The sequence below is a fragment of the Diabrotica virgifera genome, chromosome 2 (assembly GCF_917563875.1).
Source record: "Diabrotica virgifera virgifera chromosome 2, PGI_DIABVI_V3a".
Taxonomy (NCBI): domain Eukaryota; kingdom Metazoa; phylum Arthropoda; class Insecta; order Coleoptera; family Chrysomelidae; genus Diabrotica; species Diabrotica virgifera.
The window spans coordinates 235,248,816-235,275,934 of record NC_065444.1 but is presented as its reverse complement, the minus strand read 5'-3'; the positions used below and the strand labels follow the sequence as shown (position 1 = coordinate 235,275,934).

General features: G+C 32.5%; 1 protein-coding gene across 1 annotated transcript in view; it reads right to left on the bottom strand.

Annotated features, from left to right (window-relative positions):
• The window catches only part of LOC114348418 (retinal guanylyl cyclase 2), a 368,770-nt gene that overhangs the window by 59,338 nt on the left and 282,313 nt on the right, over positions 1-27,119 (bottom strand). The window contains exons 9-10 of the mRNA XM_028298999.2: positions 17,362-17,539; positions 755-766 (exon numbers count right to left, since the gene is read on the bottom strand). Coding sequence (XP_028154800.2) covers positions 755-766; positions 17,362-17,539 — 190 coding nt within the window. The remainder of the gene's footprint in view (positions 1-754; positions 767-17,361; positions 17,540-27,119) is intronic.

Sequence of the window (27,119 nt, the reverse complement as noted above, 5' to 3'; positions counted from 1 at the left end):
TAAAGTGCCGAAAAAAGTTACTGAATCCACTCAACTGAGGCAGCGTGTAAACAAACTAAGTTTAACGAATGATTTGAGCACGGTACGTATTCAGCTTTAGGGTTTATTTCTTGAATTCTTTGCTGAACTCCTGAATACTTTCCAGCCATAACAGCAGCATTATCATATGCTTGGCCTCTACAGTTGCTTATATCTAGGCCATCAGCTTGGATCTTGTCCAAAATCATCTTTGAAATTCCTTCAGTAGCTTTGTCTTTACTTTCAATTAAATCTATAAAAGATTCCATTTTTTACTTCCTGATTTTCAATTACTACGTATCTTAATACTTGACTTGTTTGATCGTTATGAGAAAGATCTAGAGTGATGTCGAATATAATTGAATAATACTTAGCCTTTTTTATTTGTCCGATGATATGTTGGCGAATGTTGGTTAAATTTTGCCGCCTCCTAAAAAATGCCGCCCGGGGCGGGTCGCCCCTGCCGCCCCCACTACGCTACGCCACTGCTCAGGGCGTGTGTACCTGGTTTAAAGCTTTAAATATTTACTAAAAATATATAAAAATAATTTAATGTTACATCGGTGTTAAATTTTTTAAGATCACACATTATACTTAGATCGATATTTAACAAATTGTAAAAAGTTCAATATTTCCTCTAAACAAATTATAAGAGAACAGAAATACGTTTCTATCGTGGCTGAACGGATCATGCAATCCAAAGCTAAAGGAAAGAAATGAAATACTACCTACTTACCCATGCGATTCCCTTGTAGAAAGCAGTAACAAAAACTTTAATTAATATAATGTTAATCAGAAAGTAACATTATTTATAAGACATGACTAAATCTTTTTAATTAGTAAATAGTAATGATGATTCTTTAACGGTAAAATATTGCAAAACCTCTAAATTTTAAAGAACCGCTTGGATTGACATGAAATTTGTCATACACATAGCTAACAAGTCAAAGAAAAAAAGTGATATTGTGCCGATATGTGCTTTTGCCCCGGGGGTGGTTTTCACCCCCCTCTTAAGGGTGAAAAAATATTCGTCCAAAGTAAGTCCGGAAATGGATAAATTTACTAAGTTTAAGTAACTTTTGTTCTATAGAGTTTTTCACCGTCAATAATTTTCGAGTTATTTGCCAGTGAATATGTTCATTTTTTCAACAAAATAACCACGCTTTTAGACAGTTTTTCGCAAATAACTCAAATAGTAAGTATTTTGTCGAAAAAATATTCTTAGCAAGAATATAGCCTGTAAAAATTTAAAAAAATGCGTCTCTGTACCTAGTAGAAGCAGAGTTATAGCTTATTAAAAATAGGTTCCTATTCGTCAACTTCCAAATGGAATGCTTTAACGTGAAATAACCAAAAATGAAGCACATTTCGGGGAAAACTTATTTTACTTTATTTAAAGTGTTTAAAAAACCTTAATTTTTGTTTTATAAAAAAATTTCTAGCATCAAAAGTAAACAAGTTACGCTCAAAATACAGTTAGTCCCTCTTTTTTTGGGAAAAAAATCGGAAAAATCACCCCCTAATTAGTATCTCAAATGAACTTAATCGTTACGACTTCACAAGTTTCTTGACTCGTGTATATATTGTTTATACGATCTGTAAGTTTCATCGGTTCAAAGTTCTTATTTTTGAAAGGGCAGTAGTTAAAAGGGGTTGAACAAGTCACTGATCACGAATGTATGCAAATTTAGAAACACCAAATCTTAATCAATTTTTGTCTAACAAAAAAAAAAAAACAAAAAAACACATAATATTCAGAAAAGCAATGCTGACTTTTTTGTTTTTCGAGATTTTTGGTATCTCTAACAATTTTTAAGTTATTTTGAAAAAAAACATATTTTTCAAAATTAAATTTTTTTAAATTTTTTACTTTAACACCAATTTTTTTTTCGAAGGCACTTTGAATCGATGAAACTTACAGATCATATAAACATAACATAACTACAATAATTTGTGGAGTGGTAACGGTTAATTTCATTTAAGTTGCTAATTAGGGGGTGGTCTTTTTTTTATCAAAACGATTTTTGACCGATTTTTTTTGTCAAAACAAAAGGGACCAACTTTATTTTGAGCGTAACTTGCTTAAATTTAATGCTCAAAACTTTTTATAAAAACAGAAATAAAGGTTTTTAAAAAGTAATTATGGGTTTTCCCGAAAAAGTGCTTAATTTTTTAGATATTTCACTTCGAAATATTCTATTTGAAATTTGGTGAATATGCATCTATTTTTCATTGGCTATAACTCTGGTTGTACGAGGTCCAGAGACCTAACGCGTACACTAATTTTTTTACTTTTTTAGAGGCTATATTTTTGCTAAGAACGTTTTTTTCGACAAAATACTTACTTTTTGAGTTATTTGCAAAAAACTATCTAAAAATGGAGTTATTTTGTTGAAAAATAAACATATTCACTCGCAAATAATTCGAAGTGTTGACTTGGCGAAAAAGCTCTATAGAACAAAGCTACTTAAAATTAGTCAGTTTATCCATTTCCGGACATATTTTGGACATACATTTTTCACCCCCAAGAGGTTGCGAAAGTCACCCCCAGGGCAAAAGCACACATCGGCACAATATCACTTTTTTTCTTTGACATGTGAGCTATGCGTATGCCAAATTTCATGTCAATCCAAGCGGTTCTTTAAAATTTAGAGCAAAAACCGTGAAAGAATGTACTAAAAGTGTAACTTTTCTCGGTAAGTTAATATTTTCTAAATTATTCACGCTTAAAATTGATGATTACCTATATTCTAGTAGAAACTAATATGAGAATAAAAAACCTTATAACTCTGTGCCTTTTTAAATCAATTTTAGGTATGCGACAGCTCCCCGAAAAATAATGTTTAAATCATATTAGGAGATCTGGATGAGCAAATTAGTGCAGTCACTGAAAGTGGATATGAGCTATTACCTCCAATTGAACCTCCATCGATTTGCATGCAAATTGGTGAGTAGTTAGAGGTCATCAACGCATTGCATCATGCAATCATCAACGTTTGAATTGGTGCGGAGAACGGCAGCATTGGGTTGCAAAATGGCATAATGTAGCATTCCGCGATGAATCGCGATTGTGTTTAGGAATGCATGATGGTCGTAGAAAGGTAAAACATTGCCGTGTGGAGCGACAATATATCGGGTTTGCTGTTGAGGGCCATGTTCTTAGGACAGTTGGAGTAATGGTTTAGGGGGCTATTGACTATGGTAGCCGATCACCACTTGTGTTTATTCGAGGCAGTATGACAGCTGCGCGTTATGTTGATAATCTTACAAACCCTTATCTAGACGGCCGTCTACATGTCCTTTTTCAGCAAGACAACGCGCGTCCCCATATTGCTCGTCGAACCTTGGACTTTCTTTAAGAAGGTGGCGGTAAAGTTATGCCGTGGCCACTCCGTTTACTCTCACGGAACAAAGGTGACTTGGTGCCGACTTGCCCTTTTACCCTGGGAGTGGATACCACCCCTTCTCGGTGGTGAAAATTATTTTATTAAAAATAACCCCATAAATCAATAGAGCGACAATTAAGCAAAATTTGTTATATAGAGTTTTTAAAATAAAACAATACTTTTCAGTTATTAAAGATCAAAGATTTTAATTTTTCGCAAGAAAAATGCCTTGTTTTAAACCGATTTTTCATAAATAATTCAAAAACTATAAGTTTTTATAAAAAAGTTATTTCAAAAATTGAAGCTAATAAAAAATGAAATAAACTCATTACTTAAAAAACCTTTGAATGGTAACTAAAAGTGAGTTATATAGGAAATGAATGTATATTTTTTTCGGTAAGTACCCAAATATAAGTACCTATTCAAGCTTAACACTGTGATGTCCGCCGTCCAGTATACTGGACATACCGGTTCCTTACTTATAGCCCGCGTCCAGTTAACTGGACACAATTTACAGAGAGTTTTCTGTGACTTCAGATATTTGCGGTACATGAGATTCGGATTTAGTTTGTCGATGTGGTGTATAGTTAAATATCAATTCATTACATATTAAATTTCATCATCAACTCGTTACATATGAAAACTATTCATAACTTTATATATTTGCTAAAATTGAATGCGGGATCTCGAGCAGGTTTTCTCCATTACTACCCGGTGCTTAAAGTGTTGAATAACGGGAAAATAATGCATTTTATATCATAAACTTATTAAACATTTGTCAAAGCACTTAGAAATAACATCTAGCAAATAAGTCTCCGAACAAGTTGATAGTTCAAGTTGAAGTTTTCTAAAAATATTTCCAAAAAATGTTATTGTTTTTTTTTAATAACTCCCTTAATTCTATGATATCAGTTTCCCTTACAAACCATTTGACAGGTAATTTCAAGGGCTATTAAACCACGTTGCATTTAATCTTTTAAACCTCTTAATTTTTTAAAGGGTAAATGGCCTCAGGTAAATGGTTATCGCAGTAAAATTTAAGCTTTAAACGTTTCTATCTCTGTTTTTTTTACCCTACAGAAATAGTAAAATAAGTAAAATATTTGCTAAAGGAAAAAAACAAAAGGTTATATAATATAACTTTTTACGTATATTGAGTATTTTTGGAGTTATTATCAAAAGAAGGTGTAAATTACGATAGTTTTAAAAATTCCGATTTTTTAAATTATATCTTTCTTTTACTATAAATTTTAATTTTTGTGGAAATGGCGTATAATTTATTTTTCACTTTTTGCTTAATTTTGATGCTATTAACTTCTCCTGGAGCTCTTTTGGTAGGTATTTTAAAGTGCTTTGACAAGTTCTTAATAGGTATATCTTATGAAATGCATAGTTCTCCCGTTATTTCAGCTTGAATCTTTACATTTGATTACTCGCCGAAAAAAATATACATTCAATTACCCATAACTCATTTTAAATTAACATTAGTGTAGTTCTTTAAGTATGGAGTGTATTAAATTTTTTATTATCTTCAATTTTGGTAATAATAGCTTTTTTTGTAAAAGCTTCTAGTTTTTGAGTCATACGTGAAAAACAGACTTAAAACATGCATTTTTTACGAAAAAATCAAATATTTAATAACTGAAAAATATTGATTTCTTTTAATAACTATATAAAAAAATTATGCTTATAATTTGTCACTCTATCGACTTATAGTATTATTTTTAATACAATAATTTTCACCCCCAAGAAGGGATGGCATCGACCCCCAGGGTAAAAGCGCAAGTTGGCACCATGTCATCTTTATGGATTGTTTCCTCTAACTACTCACCAATTTTCATGAAAATCGATAAAGGTTGAACGATATTGGAGGTTGAAACCTTCAGTGACTGCACGCAATAGGTAACGAAGAAACTTTTTAGGAACCATTGGTAAATACTAACTCTATCAAAACACCAATGCAATTAGAGAAGTACTAATGAATTTTGCCAGTAGAAAAAACATGATGCAAATGGTGATAAACACAAAGCGACATTATTGTGCCTAGTAAAACAACCATCAACCAAATTTATTACGTCTTGATAGACAAAAGAGCCGCAACAGTCATACAAGTAACAAAGAACTGAAGAGGACATTTTATGGATTTGACCAACTAGTATCTGATCATAAGTCTGGACAAAAGATAGATACATAATTCAGAGGAACGGGAGGAACAAACAACAGAACAACTAGATATTCAAAAATTGAGACAAGATATCGAAGATAACTATGAAAATATCGAAATAAAAGTAATTTACGAAGCAAGAAAGGCACAAAAAAAGAAAAAACAAAAAGGGAAGGATTTAATAGAGAGTGTAAAATGGCTATACAGGAAAGTAATCGAGCACACAAGAAATATATGAAAAGGAGAACTAGAAACAGAAAAGCAATCCACAAAGATCCAAAATCGGAGAATTGATGACATGTGCGGAACAGAGAAATAAAAATACTTCTTCTTCTTCTTCTTCTTCTTCTTCTTTTTCTTCTTCTTCTTCTTTTTCTTCTTCTTCTTCTTCTTTATGCGTAGACGTGACTCTATCTTTTTTTTTTCAATGTGAGTTTTCGTAGTTTTCCCACTGAACGTCTTTCTATTGAGGTACCGTCTCTCCTCTCGCCGTGGTTATCAGTCGTCAGTTATCAGTGTTCTTCACTTTGCATCTCCGTCGTAAAATATGTACATCTAGCTATGTTCCATAGTGTCAACTGAATAAAATACGACAAGGGTAATATAGATAAAATGAAAGAGAATGAAAAAAATCAATCTAAAAATCTATTTCCAAACTCTTTAGAAACGCAATAAAATAAAAAGCGTATGGATATGCCGTACACTGAGGTATAAATATACTGAAAATATAGAACGAACGTGGTGAATACCTAGCAGGACAAATGCGTGCTCTCATAAAATAGATTTGGAATGATAAAAGATCCTTAGTGACTGGAAAACGGGGATTATATGCCCAATCTATAAAAAAAGGTTATAAACTGAATTGGAAAAATTATCGCAGCATAACCCTCTTGTGAAATTTTACAGCTTTACATTATAAAGTTTTTATTTACATCCTCAAAAACGACTCCAATAATTAACTGAAAATATTGTTGGGGAATGTCAAACCGGTTTTTGACAAGGAAGATCTATACAGGGTGTCCAGAAACTCTACAGACAAATGAAGACAGGAGATCCTTCAGATAATTTTAAGATAATTTAACCCAATTCTCCAAAGAGCTCTTTGAAGATGGCGTCTTGTAATTAGTTTTTCTTAAATACCTCCAGAACGCTTCTATTTAGAAAAACAAAAATTGGTACGCGTATTTATCTTCAAGATATAAATCTAATCCATCCATTGCAAATTTCGAGTACCGATCATAGGCGTCCGTTTTGGGTAGGCAACGGTTATTTTATCGCGTAACTTTTTTATCTTAAACTTTTATGCATTTCTGACACTGGATTATTAAATTGTAAAGTATTCTAGTACTAAAGGTACTCTTGTTTTAAATCGGTAGGACACGCCTATCTATATAGCTTTCTAAAAAAATCGATTTTAAAATTTTTCGCTTTTTGAATTAAAAAAAAAAAAAAAATCAAAAAAACTGTTTAGAAAGACGAAAACTGGTACATTTATTTATATTCCAGAAATAAATCGATTTCATTAATTGCGAATTTCTAGTACTCGTCATAGGCGTCCGTTTTGGGTAGGTCAACAGTTATTTTATAGCATAACTTTTTGTCTTAAATTTTTGAGCATTTTTGACACTAGATTATTATATTATGAGGTATTCGAGTACTAAAAGTTACTCTTACTTTATGTTGGTAAAATACTTCGTTTTTTGTTGAAAAGTTCTTTCAATTTTTTTTTCAAATTCCAAAAACGAAAAACTTTCAAATCGATTTTTCTAGAAAACGGTGTGTCCTACCGACTTAAAGCAAGAGTACCTTTTAGTACTAGAATACCTCACAATTTAATAATCCGGTATCAAAAATGCATAAAAGTTAAGGACAAAAAAGTTATGCGATAAAATACCCGTTGCTCTACCCAAAACGGACGCCTATGACCGGTACTAGAAATTTGCAAAGGATGGAATCGATTCATATCTGAAAAGTAAATACATATACCAATTTTCGTTTTTCTAAATAGAAGCGTTCTGGAGGTATTTAAGAAAAACTAATTTCATGACGCCATCTTCAAAGAGCTCTAGCTCCCTTAAGAAGCATTTTCGGACTAGGTGAATTGGGTTAAATTGTCTTAAAAATTATCTGAGGCATCTCTTGTCTTCGTTTGTCGGTAGAGTTTCTGGACACCCTGTATATTGCCAGGTAGGTAGATACTCACAATGAAACAAATTTTAAGCATATTTATAAATAATTGATGGATTCGACCGTTACTTGATGGAAACTCATTTTATCTCACAATAAAACACTGAAAAACGTTTGTTTTCTATACTTCCACAAAATTTATTACAACTATGTTATTACTACAGCTGTTTCGGCAAAGTGCCTTTCTCATATTTATAAATTTTAATCAGACCTACTACTTAATTTATTGACAGAAAAATATTGGATAAAAAAGAAAACTCTAAATATGGTAGATTTATATTCAAAAATGACAATATATGATAAACAACTTTATAAATATGACATAAACCCAAATTATAATATTGACTTTAATAGTATGGAACAAGTTCAGGTATACTTTTTAAGGGACTATAGCAAGTTGCATATATCTTTAAGAAAATTAGTGTTTATCTCCGACAGTTCACAAATGTTCAAAGATTATTGTATGCTATATACAGATGCATCAAAAAATATTGAAGGTGTGGGATGTGCCTATTGGGATAGCAGTAATAAAATTAGTAAAATGTTTAAACTAAATTCTATTATGAGTATATACACAGCTGAATTAATAGCGATAATGGAAGCACTAAAATATGTATCTAATATAAATCATTCAAATTTTATAATTTTTAGTGACAGTAAAAGTTCTTTTAGTAAAATTAGTGCTATAAATCCTAAATCAAAAGTGAACTACATTGAATTATATATCATAAATAAAATTAAAGAACTTCAGCAACAAGGAAAGTCTGTTAAGTTGGCATGGGTTAAAAGTCACTGTGGAATAACTGGAAATGAAATGGTAGATGAATTGGCTAAAAACGCGGTGACACAAGGAGTATTAACCCATTATCTTTGTACGCCAAAAGATATTGAATCAAATTTATTCAAAGAGATTAAGAAAGAATGGAAAGAAAGGTATATTGATGAAAACGTAAATACAGGAAACCACTACAGATCAATCAGAAACTATATAACGGATAAACCTTGGTTTTCTAAAATGGAGTCGACAAAAGATATGATAAGAACCATAAGAACCATGATAAGAACCATATGCAGAATGAGATTTGACCACTGTCTTACTCCATCATATTTATTTAAAATTAATATAGCTGATAGTCCACAATGTATTTGTGGACAGTTGGGCAATCTACAACACAAAATTTTGACCTGTTCTCTTATCTCTAATAAAGTTAATATGTTTTTAAATTCACTGTATTCTTTGACTGATGTCCACCATCCCATTAATTTAAATTATTTATTAACATTAGAAAATAATGAGTTGGTATACCGACTATTGTATAAACATATTTTAGATATTAAGCTTAAATTGTAATTGTAAAATATAGAGTAAGTATTTCTTGTAAATTGTTATATGTTAAAAGAAAAAGAAAAGAAAAGAAAAGAAAAAAAAAAGAAAAGAAATATAAAAAAAAATAATAAAATAAAAATAAAAAAAAAAAAAATAAAAAAATAATAAAAAAAAGAAAGAAAAAATATAAAAAAAGATATATAAAAAAAAATAGAAAAAAAAAATATAATAATTAAAAAAATATAAAAAAAATATGTAGATAAAAATGAATGACGAACTTGGACAGTCCATAGTAAAATAGCTTTCGAATGAAGTAGAGGGCTAAAGAAGAATGTTGCAGTTTTTGCTGTGGAACTCTGAGAATATCATTTGGAAAAAAATTAATAAAAATATATATATATATATAAAAAATTATTAAAAAAAAAATACAAAAATAATTATTTATTAGTAGAATTGTTTATTATATTAGTATTAGTTTTAGGATAAGATACGAAAAAATGACTAATAAAATAAAAAATAGTAAAATTGGCGAATGGATTTAGTGTCCGCAGTCATATAAACCCAAACAAACAACAAATACTTAATTTATAAACACAATAATTTATATCAAATATTGCAAAGCTTTAATATCCACAAAAATTACATTCGGCGAGTTAAACAAACAATGAACTTGTCAACAACAAATGTTACAATACAAAACGAGCTCACTGAGACTTTCCAATAGGTATGTGTAAATAGTGTAAAAACATGTCTTCAGGAAGCAGCAACAGAGGCCCTCGGACTCCAAATAAAAAACCACAGAAAAACTCCGTATTGGTGGGACGAAGAAATAGAACAAGAGATTAAAAATAAAAGAGAGAAGTATAAAAAATTTCTGAACACAAGGACCGACGCCGATAAGGTAGAATACAAGAGGGTCCAAGCTAAAGTGCGAAAAATGATATGCCAAAAGAAGAATGAGGCTTGGGAGCAAAAGTGTAACATGATTAACACACATTTAGGAGGACGGAGAAGTACAGAAAGTTGGAAAGTATTAAAATCGCTACGACAGGAAAAGAAAAGAGATATAATATCAGCAATCACACCGGATCAATGGGACGAATATTTTGAAAAACTCCTAAATGAGGACAGAGCGGAATTTTTAAATAACAGTGATACCAGCAATGTAAATATCTTAGCCTCACCATTACGGGTAACAACAAAAGAAGTAGAAGAAGTATGTAAGTTTTTAAAAAATAACAAAGCACCAGGACCAGGGAACATACCAGCTGAACTAATAAAATATGGCACAACAAAATTATATGAAAACCTGGCTAAACTCTTTCAAAGATGCATCAACGGAGCGGAAATCCCAGAAGAATGGAAGACATCATGGATATCCACCATACATAAAAAAGGCAGACGGGATCAATGTGACAACTACAGAGGCATCGCTGTAACGAACTCGATCAGCCGAATATACGGAAAACTGATTAAAAATAAAATCGAAAACGAATATAAAGATATAGAAGCTGAAGAACAGGCAGGATTCAGGGCAGGGAGATCAACGGTTGACCATCTGTTTTGTATTACACAGATTATTGAGAAGAAACTGGCCGTCAACCAGGAGGTGCATCTGTTATATGTGGACTTAAGAAAAGCGTATGATAGCATCCCACAAAACAAACTATGGGAAGCATTAGAGAAAACCAATATAAGCGCAAATTTAATAACAGCGACGGAACAATTGTATACCAAAACTGCATCAAAGGTGAAAGTTGGAAGCAGGCTATCGAGAGGATTCCAAATTAGCAAAGGCCTAAAACAAGGGTGCTGCCTTTCACCGACATTATTTAAGATCTACCTCGAACAAACTCTAAAACTTTGGAAACGCAAATGCAAAAACATGGGATTACCGATCAGCAACAATACAATATACACTTTGTCATTTGCAGACGACCAACTTGTACTAGCGCAAGACTACGATGATATAGAATATATGACAAGGAAATTAATAGAGGAGTACAAAAAAGGTAATTTGGAAATAAACATAAAGAAGACCGAATATATGTGTATCGGTGGGACACAGCAGGACCTTACACTGGGGAATGGCGAAATTATTAAACATTGCGACGCATATAAATACCTGGGTATGACCATCACACAAGAAGGAAGCGTAGACCGGACGATAGAAGAAAGAAACAACCAGGGAAGAAAAGCAATTACCCTTCTCAATAGCATCCTGTGGGACCAGTCAATATCAAACAACAACAAACATAGAATATACAATACAATTGTTAAGAGTATAATCACTTACAGCAGTGAAGTATGGCAAATAAAAGAAAGATACAAGAGAAAACTTGAAGCAACAGAAATGGATTTCTGGAGGCGCTCAGCAGGAAAATCAAGATTAGAAAGGGTAACCAACAACAGAATTAGGGAAATAATGAATGTGAAACACACAATAGTAGATGACATTAGTACCAAACAGCTTAGATGGTATGGACACGTACAAAGAATGTCCGAAGAACGACTCCCGAAACAAATCCTAACGTGGACCCCTCATGGTAGACGAAAAAGAGGAAGACCCCGCCTTAGTTGGAGAGAAGGCATAAATCGAGAAATGAGAGAAAGAGAATTGGATGAAGACCTTTGGATGGACCGAAGTGAATGGCGACTAGGCATCGGAAGACGTAGGAGAACGTTTTAAAACCGATATATATATATATATATATATATATATATATATATATATATATATATATATATATATATATATATGTGTAAATAGACCAGGACTAATCTGTAAACAAACGTCTATTTTTGGATGTGAGAGGTGGCATTCGTATTTTTGCAGATAAAGTTAGGTGACACCTTCAGTAATAATAATTGACTTATGCTACTTCTCAAATATGCCCAGAACATTAATAAAAAAATTAAAATATTTAAAAATTTCCAAAAACATCGATTTTTTTCTTCTTTCTTTGCTTATAACTTTAAAACGATTCGGTTTGGAACAAAGACGTACAGAAATAAAATAAAGATAATTGAATTTTGTATGATATACGACTAGTCAAAAATGTCTCAAGGTATTACCTTTTTTGCAATATAGCAATAAATACAAAATAAGGGGGCAAAATACGCCTGTTGTTATTCAATGTTTCTTAACCCCTTTGGTGGCACTTACAACCTTAGTAATTCGCTTAGAAAATTCTTATAACTTACATAAACGTTCTACCAAATTTCATTAAAATCGACTTAATAGATTTTGCACAATAAATTTGCAATCTAAATGTTTTTAAAAAAGTTCAAATTTTTTAAAATCTCTCTGAACAAAAAAAGACCATTTAAAAGTTGGCTAATTTTTTTACATGTAACGAGGTGCTTTACTTATCTAATACACTTTACAGAATTAAAATCGGATTATTTAAGGGTCCTCAACAATGTTTTAAAATTATAAACACTTTTTGGCTTATAAACAAATAGCTTTATTTAATAATAAAAAAATTAATTTTTAGCAATGCAAATAATTAAAACCGGTATAATTTGACTTAAGCTTTCAAATGCTGTCAGCAGGATTGCTAATTTATTTTTTAATCAAAAGTTATTCGCGTTCAAAAATTGCAAATTTCGATTTTTTGAAAGTTCCACCGCGTTATCACGAAAACTATGCATCCTACGAAAAAACTTGTAAGAACATTTTTTTGCTTAGAATTACCCAAGAAACACAAAAAATATTTTATTTTGCGAAAAATCGATGTTATGTAATTCCTTAAGTTCTTTGTTTATAACAATCTTATCGATATCCGGATCAACTGTTACCCAAAAAATTCGTGTTCTACGGGTAAAAATACATAAAAAACTTGGGTAAGTCCATCTAAATGAAGGAGCCCGTAGAACCCCCTCCTGGCCAAAGCACTAATTTGTTTATAAGCCAAAAAATTATTTATAACTTTAAAACATTGCTGAGGCTATTTAAATAATCCGATTTCAATTCTGTAAAGTGCATTAGATAGATGGAGTGCTTCTTTATATGCAAAAAATTCACAAATCTTTGTATGTTCTATTTTTTGTTGTGCACGATTTTAAAATTTTTAATTTTTTAAAAAAATGTTTATGTTGCAAAATTATTATGCAAAATCTAGTAAGTCAATTTTAATCAAATTTGGTAGACGGTTTTAGCACATTACAAAAATTTTCTAAGCTAATTAGGAAGGTTCCAAGTGTAGCCTAAATGTTGGAAAAACATTGAATAAAAACAGGCTTATTTTGCCCCCTTATTTTATATTTATTGCTATTTTGCAGCAAGGCTGATAAATGCAGACATTTTTAACTAATCGTATTTGATAGAAAATTTAATTACCTTTGTTTTATTCCTATACGACTTTGTTCAAAAATGTATCGTTTTAAAGTTATAAGCAAAGAAAGTAGAAGAAAAAAACAAAAGTTTTTGAAATTTTTAAATATTTAATTTTTTTTATTAATGTTCCGGGCATATTTAAGAAGGAGCATAAGTCAATTATTATTAAAGAAGTTATCACCTAACTTTATCCGCGAAAATCCGAATACCACCTCTGACATCCACCTAAAAACAAATCCTTCCTGGTCTAAAAAGAGTTAAAAATAGGAGACGAGCTGACATCGACACTGTCCACTGTCGCTGCAGAATATAGAAAGAGCTAATCTCCTAAAAAATAAATCAATGCCGTTTATTCCGATAACATTATGTCTCGCAAAACGGAAGGTCTCGCGGCATAAATGTGTTAACAATTAAAAACAGGCGCAAAAGAGGTCAGACTAGAAATAAATATTCAAAAGACAAAAAAGTTGGCAGAGGTAAGAGCTGAAGCAAACATATGCATAATTTAATTAGGGACGATATTAAAACAATAAAATGTTTAATATATTTGGGAATTAATTTAAGCACGGAAGGGATAAACAAACCAGAAGATCAAAGAAAAATAGCTATGAGTAGTAGAACAGAATATTAAAGGAAAACAAAGCTCATTTTTCACTTGCTCATATGTTCTACTCCAAAACCTTATATATCGAAAATCAGGATCTATAAAACTATTACCATATTAGTATGTAATGGAGGCTAGATATGAGTGGGTGATGACAGAAAATACAAAAAGAAAACTGGAAGTTTTGGAAAGAAAAATCCTGAAATATTTGAATCTACCGACGAAAACAGAGTATGGAGATTCATTTTCAGTTTGTCAAATCTAAGAACAAGTTTGAAGATCTTAAAATACGCCACATGGCGTTTGTACGATTTTTAAACTTGTTCCTAGATTTGACAAACTGTACAACCATAATTAGTACCAACTGTTCATAGAGGTACTAATTTCAGAAAACTCTCGCTAAACTTCAAAGACTTCGATAGACTGCTCATATAGTGAGAATAGAGACCATGAAACAGACAAAAATACCCCTAGATAGTAAAATTCAGGGCGAACAACCAAAAGGAAGACCACGGAAAAGATAAAAGGATGATGTATAGCAGCGGATATGCAGCTTGGGATGTGGCGCCATTAGGAAGGTAACATAACTATTTAAAGCCTTGAAAGCAATGACGATCTACAACTAATCAAGTCTTTCTCAAATCAAATCCCGGGAAAACTCAAGAGTGCATCTTCCACCTTTGTAATAACGGCAAATCTAAAAAACTAAACACTGAATGATGGAGAGAAGAATGAATTCTCCTTGGACTGATTTTGTATCTATTTCCATGAAGAAATCCAGAAGACAAGGTTTCTCCTGAGATCAACCCCGGGTTCCAGGTACCACGGAGACCATCGCCATATTGGTATTCATGTTCAGTGACCCCAAAAACAACATACTATCGACATTGTACTGATTTTGTATCTAATTTTTATAAAACTACATGACACGAGGCACATCATGGAAACTTGATGCCTTAGTCACCATCGCCGGCATGATATTAGTGTTTAGCCATCCCATGAACCCTCCTGATAAATAGTTTAGCCTGATTTTGTAACGAATTTTGATAAAACTTCAGAACACGAGGGCCATCCCAAACGAATTGGTGCCCGGGATGGCCTCCATATGGGAGGAAATATATGCTTCCGAAACCATAACTTTGACTAAACATTCTGCAAATAAATTGAGACTAACCCAAAGAAAAATGGAAAGAGCAATGTTGGGAATAACAAGAAGAGATATGGTACCAAATAGGATAGTGAGAGAGAGACGACCAAAGTGACAGATGTAATAGCGATAGCTTAGTGTGAAAACCTCGTATCTCATTTCAAAGAAAATTTTACAGGAGAGACTTTAAGCTTAATTTCTGAATACTATAACTTAAAACAAAAAAACTATCCCTACATATTTTTGATTCTGAGTATGTTTAGATCATTACACATATATATTTTTAATATATAGGGTGTCCCAAAAATAGTGGAACGGTCGAATATTTCGCGAACTAAACATCTGATCGAAAAACTGAAAAATACGTTTTCAATAATTTTTAAAAATCCATCCAATGACATCAAATACGATCCCGCACTCCATTCCCTAGAGGTGGGGTGGGGGATAACTTTGAAATCTTAAATGGAAACCCCAAGTTTTTACTTCAGATTTGGATTCCCTATGTAAAAGTAAGCAACTTTTATTCGAGATATTTTTTCGAGTTACGGATAGATGGCGCTGTAATCGGAAAAAACCATTTATCGTGATACCACAGGTAAATTATAGAAACGGTCTAATATCTCGAGAAATACACTTTCAGATGAACAATCAAAAAATATGTGTTTAATATTTTTCAAAAACCTATCGAATAACGCTAAACATGACCTTCCACCTCACCCCCACGACTTGGGGTGGGGAGTAACTTTAAAATCTTAAATGGCAACCTCCATGTTTTATTGCAGATTTGAATTTGTCATGAAAAACTAAGCAACATTTATTCAAAACATTTTTTGGAATAGTTGATAGATGGCGCTACTAAATTGTCTTTTTCCAAATATAGCGCCATCTATCAACAATTCTAAAAAATGTTTCGAATAAATGTTGCTTTATTTTTCATGTCAAATCCAAATCTGCAATAAAAATGGAGGTTGCTATTTAAGATTTTAAAGTTAGCCCCCACCCCACCTCAAGGGGGTTGGATGGAGGATCATGTTTAGTGGTATTCGATAGGATTTTGAAAAATCTTCAATACATATTTTTTGGCTTTTCATTTGGTAGTGTATTTTTCGAGACGTTAGACCGTTTCTATAATTTACCTATGGTGTCACGATAAATGGTTTTTTTCCGATTATAGCGCCATCTATCCTTAATTCGAAAAAATGTCTTGAATAAAAGTTGCTCACTTTTACATAAGGAATCCAACTCTGTAATAAAAACTGGGGCTTTCTATTTAATATTTTACAGTTGCTCCCCACCCCACCTCCAAGGGATGGTGTGGGGGATCGTATTTGATGTCATTGGATAGATTTTTAAAAATGATTGAAAACGTGTTTTTCAGTTTTTCGATACGATGTTTAGTTTGCGAAATATTCGACTGTTCCTCTACTTTTGGGACACCTTGTATATTTTGGGTTAGAGTATGCAGAAATTCAGTTTAAAGTCGGTCATGTAAAATTTTCTGTAAAATGAGATAAGAGGTTTTCACACTAAGTCATCGATATATAACATTGCAGAAGCCAAATGGAGATGGGCTAGACGTACCACGTTTAAATGATACCGCTTGGTGAGCTGGGCATATACCAAAAGACTCATAGAATGGAGACCTAGAATATATAAAAGACACCGAGGTAGACCACTAAAAATATGGATGGATGACTTGAGAAAACAGTGGAAAATTGGATACAGAACGCATAAGATAGAGAATAATGGAAGAATATGGAAGAAACCTATATCCAACAGTGGATGCAAGAAATTGAGGGATGATGATGATGATGTACAAATTAAAAATTCATCAAAATACATTATATCATTTTTGATCAGTTTGAAATGCTTTTGGGAAAATGCATTTTTTTAATTCAATAATGCAATTTTCATTTCATCATCATTACTTTTGTTCACAAAGTTTCCTAAGGCTCTTACGAATCGAATGCAATAAGTTTATGATTTTTACTGCTTCAATCTACGGCTAATAACACTAAAAATACTTTTATGAAAATAAAATAAAATTTTTATAAAGCAACAAACAATAATTATAATAAATTTGCTTTTCCCAAAATTTAAAAAGCATTAGACCACTCGTAATTCTGCGGTTTTTCCTTCCAATATAAAACTTTCATCATATTTCCAAAAAAATAAACATAAAAACTTACTCGAGGGACGGCGGATCTGGTACAGGTTTATCAAATCCCGATTTTCCGAGTAGCCAATAGGTATCCATTGTGCCTTTTCCCTTTATTTCCGTAGGGCCTCTCGGTTCGATTTGATATCCGCCGGCTTTTTCTAACCGAATTTTCGTGGCTTCTGACATATGAATCCGCCACGCAGATCCTTTTGATTAAAAAAGATATTAGATACTAAATTATATATCACAAGTGCATTTATTAAAAAAGAGAGTGATCGGAAACATATTATACCTTTTTTACAAACATACACTGGCGGGCAAAAAATTTGGGTCACATTGAAATTGTGATCTTTTGTTGAGATTTTCGGTTGTAAACTTCCATTTGCGGTTGTTTACAACCATTGATATTGTATTTTAATAACTTTAATAATCAATATTAAATTATTAGCAATATTTTGTTTTTTGAGCTTTATTTAGAAGAAATAACAACTTTAAGAGTTAAACTAAAGTGCGACTTATTCAGTGCCGGATTAACCAATAGGCAAAGTAGGCAGTTGCCTAGGGGCCCTGGCCCCAAAGGGGGCCTCGCAGGGCTCAAAACTAAAAACATAGTAATTAGAATTAAATAAAAACTATAAATCATATATTATGTTGAGAAATTCAAATATCGCGCAATAGCATAAAAGTGATGGTGGACGTATAAAACGACATTACAAACTTTTGTTCACATAGAAAGTCTATGTTGTGAGAATAAATGGCTAATGAATGCCCTTAGGTAGAAGGAACAGTACTACAGTTAAAGATAAGAAAAAAGATTCGAGAGTGGAGCAGAGAACACAAGAAAAATCAATAGAACGAAAAGATCCTTAAGCAAGATCTAAAACAGAAGCAAAACTTATTTTAACTCAGTTTCACACGGAAATCCATAGCTAGTTAAATTGCAACCAATGAAAATGCATGTGATGAAGTAGACATCACTGAGGGAAACATAGCTTACGTAACTGAAGAATATGAAAAAACATGTAACCACAGTTCTATTCCAGTCCAAGAAGTTAAAGAACCAGAAACCGAACCTAAGTTAGAAATTAAAGTTAAAGATAAATTCGGTTCTAAATTCGGAAAACGACATAGAATTACGGAATACAACAACTGAATAAGTAAGGGAATTTTGGATTGGAAAAGGTCTTCAGAATGTAAAAACCTTGATGAAAGTGTTTCAGCACCAAAAAGAAATTTTGAAGGCATTACAAGATTTTTACACAATCTATGGTCTTTCGAAAACATATCATCATCATCATTATTCTCTTTGCCTTATCCCTATGCGGGGTCGGCTTTCCTAATTGCATTTCTCCACACAATTCTATCTTGGGTCATATCAATGTTAATCCCCTTTACCAACATGTCCTGCCTTATCGTCTCCCCCCAGGTCTTCTTTGGTCTTCCTCTCCTACTCCTTCCAGGAATCTGCACTTCAACTATTCTTCGTATTGGGTGATTAACGTCTCAACGTTGAACATGACCAAACCATCTTAACCTATGCTCTCTCATTTTGGCATCAATTGGTGCCACACCTAGACTTCCTCTAATATACTCATTTCTAATTTTATCATTCTTTGTCACTCCACTCATCCATCTAAGCATTCTCATTTCCGCCACATGCATTCGTTCTTCCTCTTCCTTTTTCACTGCCCAACATTCAGTTCCGTGCATCATAACCAGCCTTATGGCTGTTTTATAGAATTTTCCCTTCAGCTTCATTGGAATTTTTCTGTCACACAACACACCACTCGCTTCTTTCCACTTCATCCATCCAGCCCTAATTCTACTGCGTGCATCTCCATATATTTCTCTATTACTCTGTAATACCGATCCTAGGTACTTAAAACTATTGCTTTTCACAATCATTTCACCATCCAAAGATACCATTTTATTTGTAGTAACTCCATATTTAAATGAACATTCCAAATACTCTGTTGTTGTCCTACTAAGTTTTAAACCTTTTTCCTCCAGAGCTTGTCTCCACTGTTCCAGTTTGTGTTCTAAGTCTCTTTCACTATTTCCTATTAATACTACATCATCAGCATACATTAGGCACCATGGAATACTACCCTGTAGTTTCGCTGTTATCTGGTCCAAAACTAATGAGAATAAATAAGGACTAAGCACCGAGCCTTGGTGCAATCCTACTTTCACCTGAAATTTATCAGTCTCTCCCACACCTGTCCTAACACTAGTCGTTACTCCCTCACACATATCTCTCACAATCTTTACATATTCGCCAGGGACTCCTTTCTTATTGAGTGCCCAGCACAGAATCTCTCGAGGAACTCTATCATATGCTTTCTCAAGATCAATGAATACCATATGAGCGTTGGTCTCTTTATTCCTGTATTTTTCTATCAGTTGCCTTACAATGAAAATTGCATCTGATATATCGGTTTCTTCACGTATCCGTCTATCAATTACTCTCTCCCATATTTTCATGGTGTGGCTAAATAGTTTTATAGCCCTGTAGTTTGTGCATTGTTGTATGTCTCCCTTGTTTTTGTAGACAGGTACTAATATACTGCTTCTCCATTCGTCTATCATTTGTCCAACTTCCATAATTCTATTAAATAGACCTGCTAGCCAACTTATTCCTGTCTCTTCCAATGCTCTCCATACTTCCCCAGGAATATCATCTGGTCCGACTGCTTTTCCTTTCTTTATTTTTTGAAGCGCTTGAGCCACTTCCTCGTTTGTTATTCTGGTAACCATTGCTGTTACTGTCTCCGTTAACTCCACAGGCACTTTACGCCCGCCAAATGTATACATAATATGGACTTTACCGCCCGGTCGTGCATATAATAAATTATATCAAATAAATTGTAAATATAAATTATATATTTTTAGTATATATATCAAATAAATTGTAAATATAAATTATATATTTTTTTTTTTTTTTTTTTTTTAATTTACGCTGATGATACAGCGGTGGCAGCTCAGGGAAGAACCTTCAATGAAGTCGAAGTGAAGCTGACAGATGCCCTGGGAGACTTAGCTCTATACTATGATAAAAACCATCTGAAACCCAATCCCACAAAAACCCAGGTATGTGCTTTCCACCTGAGAAACAAGCATGCCCGAAGGTCGCTGGAGGTGGAATGGCGTGGTCAGATGCTGGAACACAACAAGACGCCAAAATACCTTGGCGTCCGTCTGGATAGAACTCTGTCTTACCGATACCACTGTCAAGATGTTAAGAAGAAAGTAAGTGCCAGAAATAATATCATCCGCAAGCTAACTAATACAAAATGGGGAGCACAACCACACACTCTCCGCACTTCTGCCTTGGCATTATGTTTTTCGGCCGCGGAGTTTGGAGCACCAGTATGGGCAAACTCTGCTCACGCAAAGAACGTCGACGTGGCTCTAAATGAAACGGTCCGTATAATATCGGGTTGCCTGAAACCGACACCTATCGAAGAGGTATACCCCATTGCTGGAATTGCTCCACCACCAATCAGGAGAAAGGTCACGTCAGAGGTAGAACGGAAAAAGCAGGAGACGGACCGAAGACACCCCTTATATGACCACCAAACTCAGCCAAGCAGACTAAGATCTCGGAAAAGCTTCCTGAAAACATCAAGATCCATCCCCGAAGCGCCAGAGACGCGCCGAATACATCTATGGCAAGCGTCAACTACTGCGACACATTTTCCTCCCTCGGAGGAAATGGCTGCTGGACACAATTTACCGTATCCGACTTGGAAAGCGCTAAACAGACTAAGAACCGGCGTTTCACGTTGTGCTAGTAACCTGAAAAAATGGGGATACCAGGAGGACGATACCTGCGACTGTGGCGCGGTTCAGACCAGCCGGCATCTACTATCATGCACAGAGATGAGAGAGACCTGCACAGAACAAGACTTAATTATAGCAAATGACAGGGCCATCTATGTGGCCAACCATTGGAAATACAGAATTTAAAGTTGTTGGTGTTCCGGACACGGAAAGTAAGTATATATTTTTAGTAGATGTCTAAGTGTATAAATAAGTTAAAAATAAAGATAAATTAATTAACGTAACCATTACCTTTCTCTTTTGGAGCTCTGTCAAGATAAAAACAAATTTTCTTATTTTCACGATATTCTGACATATACCTATAATAATAAAAAAGATCGGTATTTCGCATTAAAAATATCAAAAAACTTTTGTGTTTTCCTTTTCAACTTTCTTTTTTTTTAATCCGATGTAACTCAAATAGAGAAACCTAAAAATGCATTATCAAAGCAAAAAGATATTTTAATTTTCTTATAAATAAATTATTTTTTTATAATAATTTTAAAAATTCTGATGCTGTACAAAATCTGATGTTAATTCTATAAAGTACGTTGGATATGTGGAGTAGGTACTGTTTATTATGTAAAATAATTGCAAAACTACATATTGTCCGAAATCTATTAAACCGAATTTAATGAAATTTTGTTGACTGTTTTCTTAGCCGAGCCGCACACCAAAGAAACATGAAACGAAAAACATGAAACATGAAACGAAAAACATGTTTCATGAAACTAAAACACTAAAACTAAAAGTCCGCCTACCAATGAAACGAGTGTGATTCATGCTCATGACACATTTTTATTTTCTGAGAGTTTCATAAATGGCCGGACGTATATTTGTTTAGCACTGTTTTATTTCCATGAAACGTAATTTACGTTTCATGGAAATAAACCACTGCTAAACAAATATATGTCCGGCCATTTATGAAACTCTCAGAAAATAAAAATGTGTCATGAGCATATATTGTTATATATTTATATAACATATTGTGTCATATATTTGTTTAGCAGTGGTTTATTTCCATGAAACGTAAATTACGTTTCATGGAAATAAAACAGTGCTAAACAAATATACGTCCGGCCATTTATGAAACTCTCAGAAAATAAAAATGTGTCATGAGCATGAATCACACTCGTTTCATTGGTAGGCGGACTTTGAGATTTGTTTAGCAGTGTTTTCTTTTCATGAAACATGTTTTTCGTTTCATGTTTCATGTTTTTCGTTTCATGTTTCTTTGGTGTGCGGCTTGGCTTAGGCTTATATCAAAGAAACATGAAACGTGAATTACGTTTCATGGAAATAAAACACTGCTAAACAAATATACAGTCGGAAAAATAAGAGAATACCCATGAACGAACATATAAAATACGCTGTATTTTCCTGTCACCGTGTCACACAAAAAATTGGCCAGCGAAAGTACATGTAATAATTATTGTTACATGTACTTGCACTGGACAATTTCCTTTGTAATACGGTGACAGGAAAATACAGCGTGTTTTATATGTTAGTTCATGGGTATTCTTTCATTTTTCAGACTGTACGTCCGGCCATTTGTGAAACTCTCTGAAAATAAAAATGTGTCATGAGCATGAATCACACTCGTTTCATTGGTAGGCGGACTTTGAGATTTGTTTAGCAGTGTTTTAGTTTCATGAAACATGTTTTTCGTTTCATGTTTCATGTTTTTCGTTTCATGTTTCTTTGGTGTGCGGCTTGCCTTAGAGAGGGAAAGTCAATTATCATTATTGAAGATATCACACAACTTTTTCTACAAACTCAGAATCTCACATCGACGGTAAATCTCACAATCGATTTTCACAGATCCGCCCTGGTCTAAAATTAAATAAAACACCCCACTATATTTTGCATGCCATTTTTTAAAAATGAACTTTGGTAGGCGCCTGGATCCCTTGTACCAAAAAAAGTTGATTAATAGCAAGCTGAAAATTTGTTAATGACTTAACAGTGTCTAGTCGGACAAACTTTGATGTATGAAAACACTGAAACAGGGGAAGTTTTAATTGTGGAACGTGTCATCCTGACAAGGGTATGATTGTGAAAACTAGCAGGTTGTTTTTAAGTTTATTCAATAGGAAACTTTATATAATATACAGTGTGTCTTCGTAACTTGGAACCATATGGGAAACTTTTTTAATATCAATTTTACGAAAAAAGATTCTTTATAAAATGCTCTGCATAGTCTAAAACCTAAGAAGCAATCATCAGATATAATATTTTATCAGTGGTATACGAGGTATGTCAAAAAATATGAATTTCGCTCAAGAATATTTCACAATATTGAAAATTGTCATTGAAAAAAGTTGTTTGTAATTCAAAATTATGTTATAATCTGCATTTCCACTCTTCTAATTGAAATTTTTTTTTTAAATTTTCCTCAAATCACGGACACCCAACATCATTTTTATTTAGGATAGCTCCGTTATTATTAATTATACGAAAAAAAGTTATTCTTTATAAAAAGTTTTGCATAGTCTCGTAACCAAAATAAATTTATAAGATATTAAATTTTGTCAGTTTTATACGAGGTATGTCAAAAAATATGAATTTCGCTGAAGAGTAAAGTAACTTTATTTTTAACAATATTAAAATTTGTTAATATAAAAAGTTGTTCAGAATTAAAAACTATGTTTCAATATGCAATAGCATCCTTCTATTTGAAATATTGTGAAGTATAAAGGTACTATTTTACTTTTGAGCGAAATTCATATTTTTGACATACCTCATATAGAATTGAACAACAATTGATATCTTATGATTGAATCTTAGTTTTTGACTATTCAGAAATTTTTATAAAGAATAACTTTTTTCGCAAAATTAATAATAACTTATCTTAAATAAAAATGATGTTGGGTATCCGTAATTTGAGGAAAATTTTCAATTTTTCTTTTCAATTAGAAGAGTGTAAATGCATATTATAACATAATTTTTAATTACAAACAACGTTTCTTAATATCAGATTTCGATATTGTGCAATATAAAGGCACTTTACTCTTGAGCGAAATTCATATTTTTGAACATACCTCGTATATTATTGATAAAATCTGATACCTGATGATTGCATCTTAGGTTTTAGACTATGCAGAGCACTTTATGACGAATAACTTTTTTTCGTAAAATTGATATTAAAAAAGTTTCCCATATGGTTCCAAGTTACGCAGACACCCTGTATATGAAAAAATGTGTGTCCGACAAATATGTTGGGCATTTTAATAACTCCGACACGTAAAACATGTAAAATGATAGGAATTATATTGTTGGTAAAAAGCAGTCTGATTTTTGCATGAGAGTTTAATAAAAGGATAACGAATCATTTAGAAGTTCTGCCCGACAAAACATATGGGACGTTTTCATAGTCTGACGTTCGAAACTTGTAACCTGTTCAACAATTGTAACTTTCCCTGTTGTACATTAAAGTTTGTCCGACTACACACCGTTAAGCGATTAACAAATTTTCAGCTTGCTAATATTCGACTTTTTTGGTACGCGGGAGCCAGGCCTATGACTTAATAAATTTTTGCACCAATTTCGCTGTATAATCGTGTTTTTCTTTCTACGGATATATTTTTCTTACTCTGTATACAATCTCAATTCAACTAGACTTCTTTTTACGATAAATGATAATAGTTCATGATGACGAATCATAAGGCGAATCGTATAAAAATTTAATGGCGAATCATATAAAAGTTTTCTGTTTATATTATATTTTCCTTGTAATTCCTAAATGGTTTTATGTATTTTTAAACAGCGTATACTTATTTGGTCTAATTTTACGATTATATGCCAGTTTATTTCCACATATAATATGGAGAAGTAAAGTGTATCGTTTTATATGCTAATATAATTTTGCATTGAATGTATCTCATTTAGACGCTTGTTACATCTCGTCTAAACGTGACAGTCCTCACAAGTCACTTATGTTAAAGGTTCATAAATCTAATTACGTTTTCTCTGCCGGTAGTGTAGGAACATTAAAGTTTAAGATGTGGTTAGTTTAATAATATCTGGAAATTACTGGAGACAATTTTCCTGGAACATTTTACTAATTTTCTGCACTGACTAAGTTGCTTACACTTTTGGAAGTCTAATGCAATTTTAAGCTAAGGTTAACTATTTTAATAAAATTCTTTGCATTTTAGAAAGCTTTTTTGTCCTTCATTCTTGCAACATTTTATGAGATAAGTTTCTTTGAAATTAATTATGTTTGTAGGTACATAATATCATGAACGATAAAATAATATTAGTACAGTATGGTCCCGTTTTATGCGGTGCATACGTTCTACAGAAAAGCACACATAAAAAATAGCATAAAAAAGATTTTACTTGCATTGAAAAAGTAGGGATACGTTCTAGTCCGTTCTTTAACGGTAAAATATTGCAAAACCTCTAAATTTTAAAGAACCGCTTGGATTGACATGAAATTTGGCATACACCTAGCTAACAAGTCAAAGAAAAAAAGTGATATTGTGCCGATATGTGCTTTTGCCCTGGGGGCGGTTTTCACCCCCTTTTGGTGGTGAAAAAATATTCGTCCAAAGAAAGTCAGGAAACAGATAATTTTAAGTAAATTTTGTTCTATAGAGTTTTTTCACTAAGTCAATATTTTTGAGTTATTTGGCAGTGAATATGTTCCTTTTTTTAACAAAATAACCACGCTTTTAGACGGTTTTTCGCAGATAACTCAAATAGTAAGTATTTTGTTGAAAAAACATTCATAGCAAAAATATAGCCTGTAAAAAATTTAAAAAATGGTGTATATATCACGTCTCTACACCTAGTACAAGCAGAGTTATAGCTAATGAAATATAGGTTCATATTCGTCAAATTCCAAATGGAATACTTTAACGTGAAATAACCAAAAATGAAGCACATTTCGGGGAAAACTCATTACAACTTATTTAAAGTGTTTAAAAAAAGCTTCATTTTTGTTTTATAAAAAAAAATTCTAGCATCAAAATTAAACAAGTTAAGCTCAAAATAAAGTTAGTCCCTTTCGGTTTTGGTAAAAAAATCGAGAAGATCACCCCCTAATTAGTATCTTAAATAAACTTAATCGTTACGACTTGACAAATTTCTTGACTCGTGTATATATTGTTTATATGATCTGTAAGTTTCATCGGTTCAAAGTCCTTATTATTGAAAGGGCTGTATTTAAAAGGGGTTGAACGAGTCACTGATCACGAATGTATGCAAATATAGAAACACCAAATCTCAATAAATTTTTGTCTAACAGAAAAACAAAAAAATACATGATATTCAGAAAAGAAAATCTGACTTTTTTGTTTTTAGAGATTTTTGGTATCTCTAACAATTTTTAAGTTATTTTGAAAAAAAGCATCTTTTTCAAGATTTAAATTTTTAAAAAATGTCCTAATGAGATTAAAAAAACATGTAACTGGCTGTATGGCAAACTGCCAAAGCCATAAAAAAAACTCGGTTAAAAATTATTATTATGAAAGTCAGAAAGTGACTAAATCAAAGTTTAAAGTCTCCGCTACATGATCCTGAAGAAATTTGTGTCATTAATTTACTACTAAGCTGCTATTTTTAATTAATAAAAATGAGCGGTTAGATCGTATTGACGCGGTTGTAAATGTGAGTGCGAGTAAGATGCAAAATGGGACTGCTGGCATGGCTTCTCTCTTGCACTCAGCATTTACAGACGCTGCACACGTGCATGGGGCTTATTATTATTACTTAAAAATAACAGGTTAGTAATAAAGTAATGACAAAAATTTTTTCAGGATCTTGTAGGAAGGACTTTAAACTTTGATTTAGTCATATATTGACTTTCATAATAATAAGTTTTAACCGAGTTATTAAGCCTTGAAAATCGCAATTTTTCGTTTTTTTCAATTTTAAATTGCTTATAAGTCGAAAACGATCAACTTTAGAGAAAAATTATAAGAGATCTTTTTTATCCAGAATAGTCCAAAAAATTAAAGA